Source organism: Salvelinus sp. IW2-2015, linkage group LG23, assembly GCF_002910315.2.
Source record: "Salvelinus sp. IW2-2015 linkage group LG23, ASM291031v2, whole genome shotgun sequence".
NCBI lineage: Eukaryota > Metazoa > Chordata > Actinopteri > Salmoniformes > Salmonidae > Salvelinus > Salvelinus sp. IW2-2015.
The window spans coordinates 46,139,435-46,161,630 of NC_036863.1; the positions used below are offsets into that span (position 1 = coordinate 46,139,435).

The window sequence follows — 22,196 nt, forward strand, 5'->3', positions numbered from 1 at the left end:
GTTGTGATTATTTAGGCTGTTCATGTCTCARACTAAACACTATTGAGGCCATTGTAAAAATCCGTGGGGCTTGCCTTCACTGATATTCAGCATCAAACAGTCACTGGAATGAAGCAAATAATAATTTGACTTTAATTTGACTCCTAGTTGACTTAAACACGCCATGTTAGCATTAATTCCTTAAACAGCTTATGTAACTTTAACATCAAACAGATTCTCCTCAWGAAAAATGCCTCATTTGATTTGACAGCTCACAAACTAATCAGTCATTTCATGTAAAATAATGATGATGATGATAATATAAACAATTTTTACTATAATTAGCCACAACTGAAGTTCCCTTTGGGGGAAAAAAATACAATTATTCTATTAAATAAGAAAATAAGGGTACACACAGCCTTGGATTTACCTTGACAATAAATTGCAAGTTGATTACATCAGACAGATTAGGTCAAAGGCACACAAATATCAAGTCAAAGTTTATTGGTCACGTACACACATTTACAGATATTATCGCAGGTACAGCAAAATGTTTCTAGCTCTAACAGTGCAGTAATACCCACATCAATACAATTTTTTAAACCCAATACACACATAATCACGAAAAATAATATAGAATTTAAGAAATATCAGAATGAGCAATGTCAGACACTGGAATATACTGCATGCAGTATATATATATATATATATATATACACACACACACACACTACATGACCAATAGTATGTGGACACCTGCTCGTTGAACATCTCATTCCAAAATCAAGGGCATTAATATGTAGTTGGTCCCCCCATTGCTGCTTTAACAGCCTCCACTCTTCTGGGAAGGCTTTCCACTAGATGTTGGAATATTGCTGCGTTCCAATTCGTCCCAAAGGTGTTCGATGGGGTTGAGGTCAGGGCTCTGTACAGGCCAGTGAAGTTCTTCCACACCGATCTCGACAAACCATTTCTGTATGGACCTCGCTTTGTGCACGGAGGGGATTGTCATCCTGAAACAGGAAAGGGCCTTCTWCAAACTGTTGCCACAAAGTTGGAACCACAGAATTGTCTAGAATGTCATTGTCTGCTGTAGCGTTAAGATTTCCCTTCACTGGAACTAAKGGGCCTAGCCCCAACCATGAAAAACAGCCCCAGACCATTATTCCTCCTCCACCAAACTTTACAGCGGGCACTATGACTTGGCAGGTACCGTTCTCCTGGCATCCGCCAAACCCAAATTCGTCTGTCGMACTGCCAGATGGTGAAGCGTGATTCATCACTCCAGAGAACGCGTTTCCACTGCTCCAAAGTCCAATGGCGAGCTTTACACCACTCCAGCTGATGCTTGGCATTGCGCATCGTGATTTTAGGCTTGTGTGCGGCTGCTTGGCCATGGAAACCCATTTCATGAAGCTCCCGACAAACAGTTATTGTGCTGACGTTGCTTCCAGAGGCAGTTTGGAACTTCAGTAATTGAGTGTTGCAACCGAGAACAGACGATTTTCAGCACTCGGTCCCATTCTGTGAGCTTGTGTGGCCTACCACTTTGCGGCTGAGCCCTTGTTGCTCCTAGATGTTTCCACTTCACAATAGCAGRACTTAGTGTTGACCGGGGCAGCTCTAGCAGGGCATACATTTGACGAACTAACTTGTTAGAAAGGTGGCATCCTTTGACGGTGCCACGTTGAAAGTAACTGAGCACTTCAGTTCTAGTCTACTGCCAATGTTTGTTTATGGAGAATGCATGGCTGTGTGCTCAATTTTATACACCTGTCAGCAACAAGTGTGGCTGAAATAGCCAAATRCACACATTTGAAAGGTGTCCACATACGTGTGTGTGTGTATATATATATATATGTATATATATGAGTGGTCATTTCATCTTTATTGAAAATAGTTATTCTAGTCATAAAAAGCTAACTGTTACATACAGTACAAACACATTTAGTTGACCATGTAGATACTAGTTTTTCAAAATACCATTAAATAAAGAATACTTGCTGTCAGATAAAGGTTATATGTTTACATACAATGTTATTATTAGGACCTCTGCTCATTCAAATGTTTAGAACATTCATAAAATAGAACTCTTGGATGGAGCAATGTGGCACAGTCAGTCTCAAAGAAAAACAAAACAAATGACAAATGATGCATAGGGGGCACCGTGTGAAAAATAAACCGAAACGTTCTTGAAAAGAAAACTGTGAGTATATTTTTCATCAAGGAACAAGAGGCACATGTRCGTGTTCATTTGAGTTGACAGATCTTGACCGAGGTTCCAACTCCAAAGCCGGGATAGAGGGGCTCCACAAACATGGTTTCGAACCTGTGCAGGAGAGTCATGTGGTTGCCTATACTGAAGAAGGACAGGACCCCTGCCGAGTGGTCTAGGTAGACTCCTATCCTCGGTGAATGGGGCGCATTGATGGATTTATCTGCCCTGTTGTGCCAGGCTGAGTACCCTGTATCAGAYCACAGCAGGCTCCAGGACTTATCATTATAGCCCAGCAGACACAGTGATCCTTTCCCCTTGCGGCTGATTCCCTTATAGGCCACCCCCATGGAGAACTCCCCGCTCCACTCGATCTCCCAGTAGAAGCGGCCACCAGACAGGGCCTCGCGGCACAGCACTTGCGCGAAGCTGTCAAACCTTTCCGGGGTGTCAGAGTAGGGCTGGAGGTCCCTGGTTCGGATCACCTTTCTGCTGCTGTCCGACAGGTGTAGCTCCTTGTAGGCTGTGCTGGGGTCCAGTCTCAGCTGGCAGAAGTCTGGGGGAGGGATGGAAGTGAAATGGGTTGTTCTGTGATACAGGTTTATGAGTCAACAGGTTTATGAAGAGATAATAAGCCTGGTCTCAGATCGGGTTTGTACTATCTTGCCAACTCCTATGGTCATTGTTTGGCACGACAATGACCATAGGAGTTGGTAAGAAAGCACAAACAGATCTGGAACCAGGTTTGAGAGTAGTTGCTAATTGAACAGATATGTACTTACATTTCAGAAACTCTGATCTGGTCTTGGGCTCTGGTGGAGGAGGGCTGTCCACTGTCATGACTTCTATGACTAGAAGGTGAAAATAGAAGACAATGTCTCGARGTCTATTCAAAACCACAGCACTGAATTTATTCATAGGCCTTCACCTCCCAAACCATAAATTGTTTTAGTTTGCTAGTGTGTTATCTAACTTTACACAATGAACAAACATCATGTATACAGTACACTGATCACAAGACTCACCTCTGCTGCTTTTCTCTCTCTTTTCTGTCGTATAAACAGGGACTTCGTTCACTGTGAGAGGCAATATAAAAGGTAGTCAGCAAAACATTGAGTGTCTTGGCTACTGTTAACAGAATTTCGGATGTATTGTATTTAGATCTAAAACAAATGGTGGTCAGTTAGACACTGGTTGTATATGTTCTAGTCTCACAGGTCATACAATTGCTTCTGAAATATGACACGTGAAAGACTGGAAACGGAGGCTATGCATGTTGTTTTGACCTGACTTGGAGATCTTCACAAGTTCCTCTCTACCCAGCTCTTCCAGACGATCCTTGATCTCTGCCACGGCTTTCCTGGCTGCGCTGAACGAGAAGTCTGGGTTCACCGACACTCTGGGGATAAAGCCATCATCCGTGGGAGTACACAGATAGTTGAAGTTCTGTATAAAAATAATCARGAGTGTCATCAAATAAGCATGTTCAAGGACCAACAATGAACGAGCAGCAGAGGAGCATATTGTAGAGATCCATGACTTTGATTGCTGCTTAATATCATAGTCCTTTTTAAAGGATGGACCAAACATAAATTGAAATATTGAACCTTTTACAGATCCAATTTTCTTGCACTTTACAATTTAGTGGACATCCACTGACCACTATAAGTGAATGTACTACAGAATATTCAGAGCATACAGTATGTAATTGTATGTAGTCCTCCGTCTCACCTGTAGGAAGTGGATGTGGTCCTCAGTGCTGTACAACTGTTTGAGTCCCGTCTCCTTCTTCTTCAGCTCCTCTATCTCCTGCTCCAGCCTCTCCACCAGCCCCTCAGCCTGGTTGAACGCAGCCTTCTCGTTGATGCCAATCATCTTTGTCACCTCTGACCTCATTCTCTCGATGGAGCGGATCATATCCTCAAACATCTTCTCACTCTCCGCCATGGCCCTCCGGGCTGAGCTCTGGACAACACAGTTAATGATTCATTTATCTCCGGTCAAGAGGCCTACACACATAAGCTAGATGTACATTTCTAGACGAGACACAGTCATCATTGATACATCGTGAGTTACAGGCTGCCATGCAGAAGGTCATCGCACATTTAAGTTGATCTACATTTCTCTGCTTTAATTGGGAATCAGGAATGTAAGTTTAACAAGAAAATGATATCTAATGTTTTTTTAAACATTGAACATGACATAGCAGTTATGAGTTAGTGTATGAAATAGAAGTGTTTCATCAGACAATGTTTTCAAGACATTTTCTCCGTACCTTTAGTGAGTCCACTGCTGTTCTCAGTTCCTCCAGCTCCTTCACCCTGTCCTGACATTTCTGTCTGATCTCAGCTTGAGCAACTCCCAGGAGTTTCTGTTGAGGCGACACCACAGAATCATCAACACAATAGCCTCTTACAAGTGAGTCACAGGCGGCACCTTAATTGGGGAGGACGGGCTCATAGTAATGGCTGGAACGGAATCAATGGAATGATAGACAACATCGGACACGTTTTTCATGCGTTTGTTACCATTCCATTTACTCCATTCCAGGCATCATTATGAGCCATCCTCCATTCAGCAGCCTCCTGTGAGGGAATATTTAAGGGCCTTGCATGTCATTCAGTTCACGATTAGTATCATTGGCTTTGTTATGCCTTCCAACTTGGGCTTGATTATGTAATGTCACTGAATGGTTTATTTGTGGTTAACAGTGACAGTGTACAGCGTTATCTTGAGGGGCATTGCATGGGTTTATGTTATACTCTGCAATTAAGATCGAATGRTTATTTCTCATACTGTTATTAGTTAATAGGTTGTTTGTGTCTCTTTATGAAGTTAAAAAACGTATCTTATGTGACAAAGATGRYATTATASTATGAGAGTAATAGTGCCTTTTTCKCAGAACCTGCTTAGCTCTAAAGATCTACTTAGAATGGGCGGCTTTATCTCCGAAGGAGGGGGAAAAAAGAGCCTCATGGAATCCTGACCATGCCAGGAATGTGAAACTACTGCTGTATGCCTGAGCCTGACTTCTAAAAAAAATATGTTTTAAGGTGCACACATACAGTATAGAGAGGAGAGGGAGAGCTAATTCAGCCTTTACTCAAAACCTACCAGCCCATTCTTCAAGATAAGCTCAAGGAATGTGGGGAATCTGGGGAGAGGGGATTGGGGGACGAGAGGGAGGGGAGTGTGAAAGAGAAGGAGTGAAGCCATGGGAGAGGAGAGTCAGGTTGTAAATCTGAGGATGAGAGGAACCAGTCTCCCCATTTAGCAAACAGAAAGGCTGAATTATGGCCTTTGTAAAAAGCTTTTCTTCACAGTATTACGATGATGTCATTATAAATGTCCTTGATATACATTCATGTCATAGATATTGGTGATAATAATGTAAAAGTAACATACTGTATATTCATTTGATGTGGCCCAACTGTGGCTGTTTTAAAAACTGTAMCATTTTGACTGCCAATTCGGGCAGTCCATTCGAATGGAGACTGATTTGGATGCAGTGGCTGGGCTGGTCATGGTCAGGTCAATGGTTTGTTGATCATAAATAGGACATGCGGTTAGACAAGGCCTCGATTCAGTCTCTGCATTCTGGTACAACTGCATTCCATTATCACCACCTCCACCATCCCCACTCCCACTACCAGGCCTAAACCCAGCGCCTTCCCACAGGTGGGTTTCAAAGTTCACTCCAGGAAACTGGAGTCTCTAGTTTCTGTAATAATATAGCCCCGAATACACCAGGCTAGAAACCCTGGGTCTGCCTTTGGTGTATTTGGGTCTTCCTGGGACTTGAGACCCCCTGTTTGTAAGCCGGGAACATGGCTATCGGATCGGGAACACTGTCATCAAGCACAGCAGGAACACCACAAACCTTTACCACATATCAAGAACACATTCCTCGATCAAACTCGCAGCTAATCAGAGAGTTGTACTTGTTTTGGATGTGTGAGTGTGCTTGCCTGACCTGCAGGAGTGGGTGGTGACGCTGTTTGGTTGGTGAGCTAGCTGGGTCAAAGTACGAATGTTGCAGAGGTGGTGGCAGTGAGGGTGGGGGTTGGGAATACTGCACGTCTGCCTAACCCCACATTCCTGTATCATCAACACGCACCACCACAATCCACTGGCCACTCACTCACATCCCTGTCCCGTATTTACCCTCTGACTAACTACCTAGATCTGTTCGCTCACTGAGAGAAATGTGATTCTTAAGGAGGGACGGAGGTGTTGCTGAATAAATCATTAGTCAGTTAACCTTTGAGTTAGTTCTAGAACACTCCCCTTAAAGTGACTGTGCCTTGTACCTTCAGGGTGTACTGATTTCTGCCATATGACCGACTGAACAAGTTATTTACATTGTATGTCAAGTATCCAGATATCCTCACATCACACTTTTTGATTTCAGTTTAAATTATTCATATTTTGATTTCAAAATACAAATCATTCTGTGAAAAATTGTAAACCTACAAGTCAAGGTCTGGGCTACRCCCATAAAACTCACAGTTAAGCCTGACACTCGGATAGAGAGAAACATGTCTCCTCTCCTTACCTGTTTCTCACTCCTCTCTGCCTCGGCTGAGACGATGTCATGTCCCTTGTGTTCGCTGACAGTACAGATGGCACAGATACACATCTGGTCGGTCCGGCAAAACAGCTCCAGGGACTTCTGGTGCTGGGGGCAGATCTTTCTGTCCAGGTTCCCCAGCTCGTCCACCAGCTTGTGCCTTTTGAATGTGGCTGACTCATAGTGGGGCTTCAGGTGCTTCTCACAGTATGAGGCCAGGCAGTTCAGGCAGGACTTAACAGCCTTGAGCTTCTTACCAGAGCAGTAGTCACAGGGCACGTCGGCAGGCCCAGCAAAGGTGTTCCCTGGAGGCGTGAGGTTCAGGTTGAGGTTGGCACCAGTCTTCTTGATCTTCTCTGCCACCTTGGTGAGCATAGTGTTGGGCCTGAGCACAGGCCTCTGGGTGAAGGTGATCTTACACTGGGGGCAGATGTAGATCCCTGTGTAGTCTGCCTCGTTCCAGTAGCCGCTGATGCAGTCCATGCAGAAACTGTGTCCGCAGGGGATAGCCACGGGGTCCCTCAGCAGCCCCACACACAGTGGGCAGCTGAAGTAATCCGAAGACGTGGGATCAGCCATCGTCGCTACTCACTACACTACACAGACACTCCTCAGAACTGTAGGGAGAGAGAAAGGCAGACAGACAGACGGAGGAATACACAGAGGGATCTAACCGGTGCACTAGGGAGTCCGCCGTCCACAAGAGTGTGGCAGAGCCTGCCAGAGACGGGACCTACTTCTGAATTCCAGAGGTTATTGATTGAAAGCAGGCTCTACCCTTGTGCTGCCTGAGAGAGAGTATGTAGAGCTCAGCCCAGTTCAGATAAACAGGTTGAGCAAAGGCTGTAGGAGACTTAAAGGGKGGGGGAGAGAGCGAGGGGGCGGGCTGAAAGGAGATTAAAAAAAATAGGGGATAGGCTGAGGCAGGGAGAATGAATGAATTGTATCACACAGGGAGGCATTAACTGCTGCTAAATATGCCTGCATTTTTGGGGGGTTTCAGTGTTGTTTGATTCAATTTTTTTTAACTGTATTTGACTTGATAGTGTACAAACTACACCGCAGGATGGATCAGTTAATCATTGTATTTTATTAGCTCAGAAGTTTTGTGTGCTGATCAGAGACTACGATACGGCATTGTTTTCCCATTTTCACCCTCAAACTCAACTGGAACAGTGAACAGATGTCATAGGCCCTACATTAGATGCAGTTGAATAGACACAAATGCACATTTTGTGGAAGATCAGGTTTTGAAGGGGCTGGAGTCCACCCACTGAACAAATAAACCTGCTACCACCACAAACAGGATAGGATACATTTCGAATTTCAGAGGGAATCTTTTTCTATCTTTTGTTACCCAAAACAAACAGCGGTACCTGTCACTGTTTGAACTGCCTGCCACAGGTGTTTTGACAAAGAGCAGTTCGAGTTCAGGACAGAAGTTATCGTATATATTTCAACTGCAGCCTGTTGAACGGGTCTAACTGCCTTTACAGATGCATCCCAGGAGGTTGGTGGCACCTTAATTGGGGAGGAAGGGCTCGTGGTAATAGCTGGAGCAGAATGAGTATAATGGTTTCAAATACGGCAAGCACATGGTTCCAATGTGTTGGATGCCATTCCATTCGCTCCGTTCCAGCTATTATTGTGAGCCATCCTCCCCTCAGCAGCCTCCACCAGTGGTGCATGGCGTAGTAAAAGTAGATATGGTGTGTGTCAAACAGAGAGAGAGAGAAAATGCTCATTAGAGGCAGCCGAAAGGGAACATTGCAATCACAGAAACATGTTTGACAAAACATTCCTATCTCTTTCAGGTGTATCTGTCTGATGTCGATCTGAATGCTTCACATATTTTTTAAGATATTGTGCCATGTAAAAATGCACATCTAGCCCACGACTTAAGTCCCCTTGTTACTTTAGTATTTGGTATGTACAGTATAAACATATCCTGTGTCTTTATTAGCGATAGTCTAAAACCAGCAGAGTCCATCTTTCAAGAAACACACCTTGGTTTCTATATTGCCAAGTGTCATCCTATCCTCTTTCTCCCATGACAGGCTTATTGAGTAATATTYCAAAGGCTTTAAAGAGTAAGCCTGCAGTTGCTACATACATTTTTGGAATTACAAATGAATTATATGTACCCATTGATACTTGAAGAWTATAACTTATAAATACCTCYTGAGCTTATTTCAACTGTCATACCCAATCAGAACCCCAAATATAAGCTTGTTGTACTACAATGTCTGTAAACAAAGTAAATGTAAACTAACACTATATAGCCTCAAAACACGGCAAAACTATTTTTGATATCATGGATGGTCAGTCCTTGCATCCATAGCTCTGTTTATTCATTTGTCTATGACCTGACGAAGATCAAACTTGGATCAAAACGTTGTCTCTTTTTTGTGTGTCTGATTTAAATCACCATGGGAGCATACCAGAGTTGCTGACATTTCTGTGATACATTTCTCCTGGCCCATCCCTCAGCTTTTTATGGAAACAAGGGACCGGGAGGATGCTTTGTTAATGTTTCAATTGCTGGTTTCGCTCTAAAGACCCATCCCAGTGGGCACACACTGGTTGAATAAACGTTGTTTCGATGAAACCAACATGGAATAGACATTGAATTAACGTCTGTGCCCAGTGGGATGGCCCATTCTCGCCCTAGAATTCTGGATCAATTCTGACATCATGAACTAATTAGCTAATTTGCATTTCAATTTACACCTTGGTTTCCTCTTGGGCCAAGGATGTGGCCATACTGTAGTGCACATTTCTCTCTCTCACTAGTTCACTAAAGAGGGCCTAAATGAGAAACTCATTACCCTGTAGCCACAAGGTAATGTGTGAGGTAGTGGACCTTAGGGATAAAATGGTTGAATTGTCTTATTCCAGAAGAGTTGATAGGCATACTAAGTTTACAGTACGTTACAATAATTTAAATTACAGGGCCACTGAAACATTTTTACCAACCGGTTGCGCAAGGCCGTGTACGCAACTCCTCCCTCATTGCATATCTTACATCATTGCACTTTAGAGAGAGTTTCGCCTCTCCGTATTTGGTCAGGTTTCTGATAAGCCAGTTTCTCTAACTCTTTTTTTTGTGTGGATCAGATACCAGGAAAGCAGTCCAATCCAGAGTAAAAGCAGCCCTCTGTTTTCGTTATTGATTAACGAGAGAGACTATGATGGGAAGGGCCATACACTGCCAAATGCATGGTCTTGATTTATGTGGGAAAAAATCAACACACAGGTATACAAGTTAGGCTCATCTGATTAGGTACAGACACTTCCCATTTTTATGAAAAGCAATGCACAAGGCCTGATGCAATGTCTRGCAATGTACTTAATAAACTCAGAGACTAATGCCCATCACTCAAAGTTATTGGGTGAGGAAGCAGTTCAGTTGTCATAAATGCATAAACATGTCCTAGTTATGTCTTTTYATCAGTCAGGCATAAAACCCTACGGTTTACAAGGTGAAAGGTCAACATTCATTAAACCAAACATTCTCTTGCATCAGGTGTAGTGATGGGTAACCAGGGGTAACCAGGAGATTTCAGTCAGGGGATGTTGTTGTAAAGAGTCAGTGAATAAGAAAATACAAAATGGCTGTGTGAGTGTAGGATTACTTCCTAAATGGCTCCCTATACCCTATATAATGCACCAGGGCTCATACGTTGCTGGTCAAAAGTAGTGAACTATGTAGGGAATAGGGTGCCATTTGAGACGCAACCCAGAAGTCAAGGACCCAGCTGTGTCTGTGTGTGATTGGTCAGAATATGGAGAGAGACAAAGTATTTACAAGTGTTGCCTTGGAACAATGGTTACCTTTGTTAGTGCTGGCTGGCAGATACACAGGGCTGGAGAGGAGGAGTCTGGACAGGGGCCAGAWCACAGGGAACAGGTTGTTGCTGCARACTGCAGAACAGACCTCCACAACAAATGGGGGCAAAAAGGGACAATTGTTGATTAAATATATATTTTTTATGACATTTGTGTGGTACTTTGGACAGTTCACTTGGAAAAGTACCTGGAAAACAGAGACAGAAATGTATTATGCAAATGTKGGTTGTAGATTTAACATTGGCTCTGCATGTAAATGTATGAAAGCAACCAGTGAATCCATATTAACATGACTCTCTGTAAGATAAGCAATCATGTGATGTTCATCATGTGTTTCCATTGTCATCATCAGCTCKGCATGTTGAACAACAACCAGAATGAGTCAGGTGAGCCAGATAGGATGCTGCTGTAATACATCACTAACTATTTTAGTAGTCATCCTGGTTATGTCACTACAGTTACCGCACATCACAGCTACATGTGGGTAGCTGATGTGGAAATAAACCTCAGAAGAAAAAAGGGCCAACATAACCGCCTCCCTATAAACAGATCTTTATTGAAGGTTCACTTTAAGGGCAACTGAACAAACTAACTTTGACTTCACAGTCACATTCATTTGAAAGACCAKCAGGATGTCTGTCAATTATAAAGGGAGTGATATGATATTGAATCACAACACCTGATTGTCTTGTTGGATATGGGCCTCAACTGAACTGAACTCAGGCCCTTCTGATGTGGAGCTGTCATGYGCTCCATTCAGGGGCTTGTATTTTGGGTAGCCCTATGCTTTTATWAWTTTTTWAAAATTGAACCTTTATTTAACTGGGCAAGTCAGTTAAGAACAAATTATTATTTACAATGACGGCCTACCCCGGCCAAACCTGGACGACACCMGGCCAATTGTGCGCCGCCCAGTTATCTGTTAGCTGGCTCTGTATTGTCATTGGCAATGGAATTGTATGTCCTCTGAAGCTCATCATGAATCTACATTTACACGGAGTATCCAAAACATTAAGAACACCTGCTCTTTCCATGACATAGACTGACCAGGTGGATTCAGGTGAAAGCTATATCCCTTATTGATGTCCCTTGTTAAATCCACTCCCATCAGTGTAGATGAAGGGGAGGAGGAGACAGGTTAAATAAGGATTTTTAAGCCTTGAGACAATTTAAGACATGGATTGTGTATGTGTGCCATTCAGAGGGTGAATGAGCAAGACAAAAGATGCCTTTGAACAGGGTATGGTAATAGGTGCCAAGTGCGCCGGTTTGTGTCAAGAACTGCAATGCTGCTGTTTTACGCTCAACGGTTTCCCGTGTGTATCAAGAATGGTCCACCACCCAAAGGACATCCAACCAACTTAACACAACTGTGGGAAGCATTGGAGTCAACATGGGCCAGCATCCCTGTGGAACGCTTTCGACACCTTGTAGTAGAGTCTATGCCCCGACGAATTGAGACTGTTCTGAGGGCAAAGGGGTGTGTGTGTGTGTGGMGGGGGGGGGGGGGGTTCCTAATGTTTGGTATACCCAAACAAAGTACAGAGTCAATCCAACCAATAAATAAAGCATTGCTGTCTTCTGTTTTGTGTGTGCAAGATTCACAGATTTACAAACTGGATAATTGTAACAGCACTACTGCTGTGAGCCAGCTATAGAAATATCAAGGCTTTCTTTGTTTTTTAAATATCTAGAACTAATAAGATGATTTGCTTGGCAAATATTGATCATGTTGTAATTTCCCTGGCCCTGGGGCAATTTCAGGTTAAATCTAGATTTCAACCTCTACCTACATTCTACAACACAAAGAACTGACCAGATCACCTCATGTGCAATAATCTCTTGCAACCATCTCGTCAAACATGACACTGGACATTTTGTGAGTAGCATGTCGGCTACAGTACTTGTTCAGGATGACTTGCAGACCCTATAACAATGACATTCGGTGTGTAGAATATAGCCACTATGCTCTGACTAACACAATGTACTTTTTTAAAGCAGTTTTCTTTACCCTGGTGTTATCTGGGCCATCTAGCCTGGTCACTTTACATTCTTAATTTTTAACAACCCTGAAACTCCACAGAGCTAACAAGCTGACAGCCATCTTGAAACGGACGGAGGAGTGTTTAGGCTGATGTGAAGAGGAGAAATGTGGAGAAAAAAATAAAATCCAATTAGAATCATGATTTGGATTGAGAGGAAATGAGTGGAAGAGAAATGGGAAATAAACAGTTGATAATTAACTGCTCTCAATCGCATAGCAGGGTGATGAACACCTATTGCAAGTCACTTCCTGTTGCTCAAGCCAGATTCCAACCAGCCAACTTAATTTATAGCGGAAGGGCGAGGGGATTAGTTATGTCATTAGTCACTCTAAAGAAAAGTCCACAAAAAATGTCTTCTTTACCCTCCCCTCTTTGATTTGRAGCCAGGCTTTACCGCTCTGTGCCAAAAGGTCAGTGTGTATCTGGACCTGAGTGGGCATCCATCATATCACTCTTCCCCACAGCCATGCCCTCACTACAAGCTGGATGCTATCAACCAACAACTATACTCTGAAGCCAAACTCCTGAACTAGGGGCCACATTTATCAGTGACGATGTTGACAGATTCAGATTCATCTCGCTATGGACAATTCTTACATGCAAAAACACGCCCCCTCCTTATGCCTCCTGAGAAAAAATATATTTTATTCCCTATGGCATTTGAGATATATGGTCATTGATCTTTTTTGTTTCCATGAACTGACAGAAAGTACATTTAAAATTAGAATGCATTTTTAGAAGAATGTGTTTCATGTTTAAAATATTGTAATAGGTAGGGCATTGTTAGAGGTCCACCAATAAGTGGCAGTAATGAGGGAAATGGAATCAGCCATCTTGAAAGCCATRTTACCTGAGATTCTGTTGGCCATGTGTTTGTCACGTTGAAGATAGACCTTGACTGGTCTGCAAATCTACTTGTATGATGGAATGGTGGTATACAATGCATCCAACATGTTTTGTCATTGTCGAGGTGTTGATGGATGCTTTGGGCCAGACTTTAGAACTAGTGTGAAAGATGCCCTATTTGTAAGTTTGCTTCCAAAAAATTATCAAGTAACCTCTACAAACTGTATTGTGATTTAATGGTAAAGATTCTAATGGAATATTTTGTAACTGTGGTGTTGATAAAAAGGCAACTCCAACCAGTTTTTTTTTGTCCTTTGTTTTTAGTATTGAAACATGGCTGAATTTTAAAACATTAGACAAACCACTTCCCATAGCCTGAGATTATCTTGTCATTTAGTGGGTTAGACCAATAGTTTACCCTTTTGTAGTGTGACTTATCAAAGAAACGTATCACTTGTGTACAACTGATGTTGGTACTTCATTAGATGTGCAGTGAAGTCCAGTGCAACACGTATCTTACATTATTAGATGTGCAGGGAAATCCAATGTGAAATTGATCTTAACTGTGTGCAGTGAACCATGTTTTATGTCACATGTTAAATAAAAATATTGCACTGCATAAAAACAAACACGAGGGTCAAAATGTGAGCTGTGTCTGGGGTAGAGTCCCTGTTGGAAATGATGGAAACCAACAGTTACCTATATTTGTAACTACACTATCTATTTGCAGTACTGTCAAAACAAAGTTAAATCCTGAGATCACACAATTCAATCATTCCTCTCACTTTCTGTTTTCACACTCCTCTTCCTGATTGACGGCTGTTGAATGGTTCCATTGACACTCTGTCCTCACCTGGCCCCACCCACGTTTTACTAGTTTCTGCTCAACCAGTTTAGCCTCCTTCCCTTCCTGACTGTTTACTCTATATAACATGCTGCGGAAGCACCTGTGGCTCACTTTGCTCAGACCTGACGGACAGGACAGACAGACATTTTAACAGTCTCACTTCGTTTTTAGCCTACTACTACCAAGAACCTAACAGCACCAGGGTGCATCAGTCAATCCCCATGTCTACTGACCAGGAGAGCTGCCATCTGTGTAAGGAAGACCTGAGGGACCCGGTTTCCATCCCGTGCGGCCACATCTTCTGCTCCATCTGCCTGAAGACCTACTGGGACCACGCTGACCACACCGGTTCCTACAACTGCCCACGTTGTCGGGTCACCTACAACAAGAGACCCACCCCACGCCGCCTCCAGACCTCCCGCTCCTCCTCATACTCAACTCACTCCCAACCCAGGATGTCTGAGACCTACCCTCCTCCACCTCCAGACCCAGACTACAACTACGCCGGACCYCAAGACGTGGGATGTGATATCTGTATTGGGAAGAAGCACAAAGCCATCAAGACATGCCTGATGTGTCTGGCGTCCTACTGTGAGAGGCATCTAAAGCCCCACTATGAGAACCCTGGCTTCAAGAGGCACAAGCTGGTGGATGAGATCGGCCATCTGGACAGACAGATTTGCCCCCAGCATCAGAAGGGTCTGGAGCTCTTCTGCAAGACGGACCAGATGTGTATCTGTGTTCTGTGCACCGTGAAGGAGCACAAAGGTCACGACATGGTATCTGCCGAACAGGAGAGGTCAGAAGAACAGGTAAAACGGCMTTAAACTTTTATATTATGATGATTTATCTCTTTGAAGTAGTTGCCTTTCTGTACTGTTAAAATGACAAAGCCATTAATGTAACAGGGGGGAAAAAAACGTCAACTTTTTTCTAGGCTTTTCAATAGTTTGCCTATTCAAAACCATACGGTTTCTGTAGCCAATTGACTGCAGTTGTGTGACTGAGGGCGACAGGTTTATTGTTGGAGTAGAGTAGCTAGTATCAGCCAAGCCCCTAAAACAAATACTTCAGGCAATCAGTTAGACCCACCCACATGAGTGAAAGCAGTTACTGTAKATGTGTGTGGGCTGGGGTGTTGTAACCTAACCTCTATTCCAAGAACTACTACTGGCTAGATTTTATTACTGCATTGTCTGAACCTAATGCACATTATAATAATGCATTTTGAAGGCCATTTCAAGTTACATGAATGGCGAGGAAAAAGATGCCACTTCACTCAGCCACAATTMTTTTGTCGGTAGCATTTGGGTTGCTCACTATTTGGAATATTTTGGAAACGATTGTCTGACTTGTGGGGCTATGTCACTGACGTCCTGTGTCCTCCGMCCATAGCAACGTCTGGGTGCCACCCAGGCAGAGATCCAGGAGAGGATCCATGAGAGGCTTAAGCAGATGGAGGAGCTGAAACAAGCTGTGGATTCACTCAAGGTACACGTCTCCACAGCACATAAAATACAGTAGGTTGTGAAATTACACAATTACAATATACTGTTAAGTCATACTAAACATACTGTAGATGTACTCACAGTGTATATTTCTAATGTGTGTCCTGGAGAGACAAATGATCTTTTCCCACCAAGAGATTTCATAATCACAAATATCAATACTTCACCAATAGTTCCATTATGACTGACCTCCTGGGTGTATTGGTACAACCCAAAATGCTTTAGAGATTTTAACAGCATGCCCATTAAGTGTGCCCCTTTCCTTTCCAGAGCTCAGCCCAGAGGGCTATGCAGGAGTGTGAGAAGTTGTTTGGTGACATGATGCGTTCCATCGAGAGGATGCAACAGGAAATGACCAAGCTCATCTCCTCCAATAAGAGGGCAGCACTGAACAACGCTGAGGGTCACCTAGAGCGTCTGACCCACGAGATCGCTGACCTCAAGAAGCGAGACAACGAGATCACACAGCTGTCACGCACAGAGGACCACATCCACTTTATCCAGGTGACTAAAGGCTTGCACACATCGCACCGAARGTGGATCTAGCGTTTGTCTTCCGATCGTTCAGTGCACTTTGTTTTAGGAACCACCGTAAAATCTGTGASCACRCAGTTCGCAAATGATGTTCAGAGGTGCTAAGTACTCTCGGGCTTTAAAGTCTAACACCCCTCAACCTAAAACWACTACTATAATATTTGGGCTCAAGCCAAGGAATGACACAAGCAATTTTAAACATTGCCTTCCCCCTAACACTATATATCTCATATTTGAGTGGCCCGCCAAGCTCATCACCCCAAAAGAACCAGAACTCTTTGCACAATTTGGGTTAAYTGCCTTGCTRAAGGGCACATTGASAGATTTGTCACCTAGTTGGCTCAGGATTCGAACTGGCAACCTTTCGGTTACTGGCCTAATGCTACTGCCGCTTCAATGGGGCAGAAGGCCGTGTGTTGTTGTGATTCTGGATGGCCAGATGGCAAGTAACAATGACAAGAAGCTGCAATGTGGAYACTCGTAGCTGGCTAGTTTAATCTTTATTCTTGATACCATGTCTTGTTTTGATGTCACGTCTATGCTAATATGGCAAAAATTCACTASCTAGCTAACCAACAACCGCAATGATGTATTTGAGACAACAATTGTGCAAATGCATTTGTTTTTAAATGGACATTGAAGACTAAATAGTTACATGTCAACAATCTAAGCCAACCCAGTCTGTTTTGACCCATAGTTGCGCCCGCGTCAGTTTTGTTGTTAAACAACCAACCTGTCTATAATAATTGAAGACAGGAAATGACACGAGCCAATTCAAATYATGAATGTGTCATTTGAAAAGAGGGCATGTCTGTCCTCATCCAGTCACACATCTAACCGTCTCTTATCCTCTCTGTCGCAGAGCTACCACATGCTAATCGCCCAGACGGAGGCTGAGGAGCTGCCCACAGTCTCGGTGAACCCCTACTTCTCCTTCGGACCCGTCACCAAGGCTGTCTCTGAGATGAAGGTCCATCTCCATGACATCAGCAATGAGGAGCTGGTCAAAGTGGCCACGATTGGTGAGGCAGTGAGATAATGCACTGTAACTTCAGTTGGTTACTGCCATTGCTGAATGAATGATGTAGAGCCGAGACCTAAATTAAACCCCAGGCTTTTGTCCTTTTTTAAAACCGTAGACTTGGAAATGCTTCAGTAATTGACAGTATATTCTTATGGAGAATATTTACTCAACCAGAATTTTTCCTCTTTCAGTGAACAAAATGCCTTTCTGCCAACTGGATGAAGGCAAAAGGAGAAATACTGTGAAAGGTGAGTCAATCAACATGAAACTCCCCACTGATCTCATTCTGGAAAATACTTGGAATGGTATTAGTTCAAAAACAGGAATATCGACCCCACCACTCCCCCAGACCTTCACCAAACCCACAAACAACATTGTTAGGTGGTTGCTGAGGAAATATGGGCTTGCCTTGTGTTGTAGCTAAATTCCAATAATAACATTTTCAAAGGGCGATCGCAGCGTAATCTGAATTTCGAATGGCTCCTTGAGTGATTATGATTTCCTTATTGCTCGGCTCTGCGTAAGAAAACAAAATGGTTCCTCTAGTATCGTTGGAATAGTAAAGTGGTCTGAGCACCTTGATCTTTATTAGAGGGCACTCAATGGTCAGGTGGAGGCTCAAGTGGACCTGAATATTTACATTGGCTGATAAGTTAACTCTCTTAGAACGCCACACACGCATCAAGCAATTCTACACAAACACACACTCATTAAAGTTGGATTTTCTGGGGATATCCGAAACACTAATAAATCCAAAGATTGTAAAGTAAATTTCCATGCATGCAGTATCAGACTATATTGTACAATCCAAATACAATGTTATGTATGTATGTTTTAATTTTTTGCATTTCCTGCTCTTTGTAGCCGATGCAGTTGTTGCCGTGTACAAGACTCCAAGCCAGGAGCCCCAGCATAGAGAGGACTTCCTGAAATGTATGTCTATTTAATGATTCTCCTTCTGAGACTATACTTACCAAATCAACTACTATAGGACTGAGGGCTCATTCTAGTGCCATTTAATTATTCATACTATTTGATCATTTAAGTGTGAACTACTGTTCATAAATTGCGTCAAAACCAGTATAAAGACAGGAATTAGTGTAAAATACTACCTGGCGCCCAGCCCACATGGAAACAGACTAMTGCTGTGATGGGAGTAGTCTTACCGCATTCCTTAGATACTAGGTGTGTAAGTGGGCATGCTCAATGAACTTTATACCGGTTTACTGCGGTGAGTGGGAGTATAGGTTTGTAAAAGGGTTATACAGAATGACATCACTGTGTTGGCAAATCTTTCTAAGGTACGTTACTTGACTACTACAACTATTGGACACTACAGCTTCAGCAAGTTTAAAACCTGCTCTGAATAGGACAAACAAGATACAGAATAGAAGTGCGAACTGAGCATGCGGAAAGGGAAACATCGGTCACAAGCAGATTTGAATAACTGTGGTCCGAGCTATACATGTAAATAAATGGCTCTGCCTCCGGTGGTATTCCAGATGATAGGCCAAGTGGTCGTTCTTCCAGACCAGATGGGCCAAGTGGTCGGTCATCTCGTCCTAGCCGTGGCTACAGAGAGTACCACCAGTTCTGACCTGGCTGAGGGGGTGCAGGCGCACACACAGCAGCACAGCCAGGTGAACCAAGTCTATAGTACATGAGCTACTGTGGCTGTTCTACTCTACCTGCATGCTGGTGCACACCTGTCCTGCAGGGTCACAAGTTTTTATTTTGTAAATTTTTTTGTTGGGTGGTTTACAGGTACAATATCAATTCATATATTCAGTTTATATAACATGTAGCTATGGGCACCACAACTTTTTTTTTTAAGTAAGAAATACATACAGAAATAATTATTTTGATCAAAAAGGATTTTGTAATAGTACAATTGGTATGTAATCATGTTTTCTACCCCGTCTAGCAACCCGGGTTAGTTGTCAGTGCCCACTCCCCTAAACATCCACGGTTCCTTGTCAACTGAGGATGCTTTTACATCCTCCCTCCCTTCCCATTTCCTCCCAGAGACCAGAGAACCCTCCCCAAACCATGCCTTCCCCCTGCCAGCAGTAATCATCTGAGAGATTCAAGGAGCTATCACCGTGAAGTAATATAACATAGCAGATTGAACATTTACAATCATGCACTTTGAAAAAAGAAAAGTGTGACTTTGTCCCAGAAGCATTTAACTGCAGTTCACGCCCACATTATATGAAGGACTGTGCCTACCTGATTTAGGGGACACAGTGAACAGTTTGGCATGGGGCCAATTTCATCATATAACTTTCCTTGGTGTTAAATACAGTTCAAATAAAGTATAAATTGATGGCTCAGATGATGGGATGTCAAGGTCATATTTTTCCATACTCTGTTCCAGTTAAAGGGTTGTTCAGATTCACTTAGATCTGTGGACCATACTTTTAATGGCTAGCTCAGAACATGAGCTTTCTAAAAGTTGTTTATATGCAGTGCATTCAGAAAGTGTCCAGACCTCTTCTCTTTTTCCACATTTTGTTACGTTACAGTCTTATTCTAAAATGTATTAAATACAATTTGTTCCTCATCTATCTACACACAATACCCCACAATAACAAAGCGAAAACAGGTTTTTAGAAATGTTTGCAAATGTATTACAAAACAAAAAAAAAGAAACCTTATTTACAAAAGTATTCAGACGCTTTGATATGAGATTCTAAATTGAGCTCAGGTGCATCCTGTTTCCATTGATCATCCTTGAGATGTTTCTACATCCTGATTGGAGTCCAGCTTTGGTAAATGAAAAGCCTTAATAGTCCTATCAAATGTTRCAGCTGTCTTGATATCCTAGCAAGAAACCATATTTATATAGCAATGCTCCAAGAAACAAACCTGTTCAAAAGGACACACATAAAATAGAGAAGCACTTGTACAAAGCCCCAAACAAAACTAATGTGTAATCATAATGATTTATAAGAACCTCAATTAKCATTCTTGGTAAAGGCAAAGATCAAGAAGGCAGAATCACTTTCCTTAAATGTATCCATAATTGAAAGAAAATTACTTTTATTACATCCATTGAAAGAATATTGCTTTTATCAATGTCTATGATCCAAATATTTATTTATTTATTCTCTGAACAGCATATTGTCTGAATTCACTGAATTCCAAATGGTTATTGGGACAGGCATGAATCCCATTCTGGACATGCAGGACAAATCTAATAAGACTGACCTTTTTGACATTTCAGATTGGGGGTGTGCTAGGCGATAGGGTACTTCAATCTGGGACTTGGGCTGTGTTTAGACAGGCAGCCCAATTCTATAAAAAAATCTCACTAATTGGTCTTTTGACCAATCACATCAAATATTTTTTTGAGCAGATCTGATTGGTCAAAAGACCAGTTACTGAAAAACATAATCAGAATTGGGCTGCCTGTCTAAATGCAGCCATTGTTTTGTATAATTGTGTATAATATTGGTTTTAAACAACCTTTTACATTCCATAACTAACCTTGTAATTTCTAGCATTGTATGGGTATAAGGGTTAAATGATCAAGCCCATAGGAAAGAAGAGCACTCAGTTCACACAGTGGCCCTCACTCATGACTTGCTTTCTCTCTCTCCTCTCTCAGATGCCTGCGTTCTCACCCTGGACCCCAACACAGCCTACCGCCAGCTATACCTGTCTAGAGGCAACAGGAAGGCAGCCCTGAAGAGAGAACCACAGGACTACGCTGACAGTGCCTCCAGGTTCGACTGCCTGCCCCAGGTCCTCTGCAAAGAGCCCCTGTCTGGAGGGGCCTACTACTGGGAGGTGGATTGGAGTGGAGAGGGGGCCTCCGTGGGCGTCACCTACAAGGGCATCAAGCGAGTAGGCTACGGGGACAGCAGCCGCATCGGCTACAACCGCAAGTCCTGGAGCCTCTTTTGCTCCGATTCCAGCTATTCCGCCCGATATGGTAAAGACCAGGTGGAAATCAATGCACCCTACTCGTCCAGGATAGGGGTCTTCCTGGACCACTCAGCAGGCACCCTCTCATTCTACACTGTAGGGGACACCATGTCTCTCATACACCGCTTCAAGGCCTCCTTTGCTGAGCCTGTCTACCCAGGCTTTTGGGTCTGGTATGAGTCAGCGGTCACCATCCGTCAGCTGTGATAATATTATATTACCTATGATTAAATTATGTATCGATCATCATACGTATTGTGATTCAAGTAATATAACTGCACTTGTAATTTGACTCGTTTAGTATCCCCTTTTTTCAAATTGTACTATTTAAATTGGCAATGATGTTTTACTTTGTTCTATTGAGGTTTGAATGAATGTTTTATACTGTATATAAATCATCAAATAGAGATAGATATCTCTGACCAATTTGGGTTTGGTGAGTAAAGGAATAAACATGATATCTATAATGTTTTCATAATCATGAAGGATCTACTTTAGAACAGACTGATGTGTCAACTAATATATTTGATAAACAAATATACTCTATGGATCAGATGAATAAAATACACCTGAAGTTGTATATACATGTATCACACAGAGAAACTGGAATGTGTAATACAAGTTTATTGTATATTAATATAGTATTTCTGTCGCGTGTGCATTCAACCCAATAATTGATTTGTAATAATTGTAATAGGCACTGAAGACCTGGAAGAAAGGTCTCTATATAAAATGTTTCCCATAAGGGCCGGCCATTGGTGAAATAGCCGACTCACTGTAAACCGGCTACTTTTCCCGCTTCATATAACCGTTCATTTAAGTTTCAATTCTATAGTCAGTATAGCCTTC

General features: G+C 42.6%; 2 protein-coding genes across 2 annotated transcripts; one reads left to right on the top strand and one right to left on the bottom strand.

Annotated features, from left to right (window-relative positions):
* Positions 1-466: 466 nt before the first annotated feature.
* Positions 467-7,599, bottom strand: ftr82 (finTRIM family, member 82). The gene is made up of 7 exons (XM_023968739.2): positions 6,750-7,599; positions 4,470-4,565; positions 3,926-4,159; positions 3,481-3,640; positions 3,220-3,270; positions 2,977-3,045; positions 467-2,750 (listed from the first exon to the last, which is right to left on the bottom strand). Exons 1-7 carry the CDS (start codon positions 7,341-7,343, stop codon positions 2,230-2,232), a joined length of 1,725 nt encoding a protein of 574 aa, XP_023824507.1. The 5' UTR covers positions 7,344-7,599; the 3' UTR covers positions 467-2,229.
* Positions 7,600-14,481: 6,882 nt separating this feature from the next.
* ftr83 (finTRIM family, member 83) lies at positions 14,482-21,825 on the top strand. Its single transcript, XM_023967827.2, has 7 exons — positions 14,482-15,163; positions 15,747-15,842; positions 16,130-16,363; positions 17,256-17,415; positions 17,609-17,665; positions 18,282-18,350; positions 21,028-21,825. Exons 1-7 carry the CDS (start codon positions 14,573-14,575, stop codon positions 21,552-21,554), a joined length of 1,734 nt encoding a protein of 577 aa, XP_023823595.1. The 5' UTR covers positions 14,482-14,572; the 3' UTR covers positions 21,555-21,825.
* The last annotated feature ends 371 nt before the right edge of the window (positions 21,826-22,196 follow it).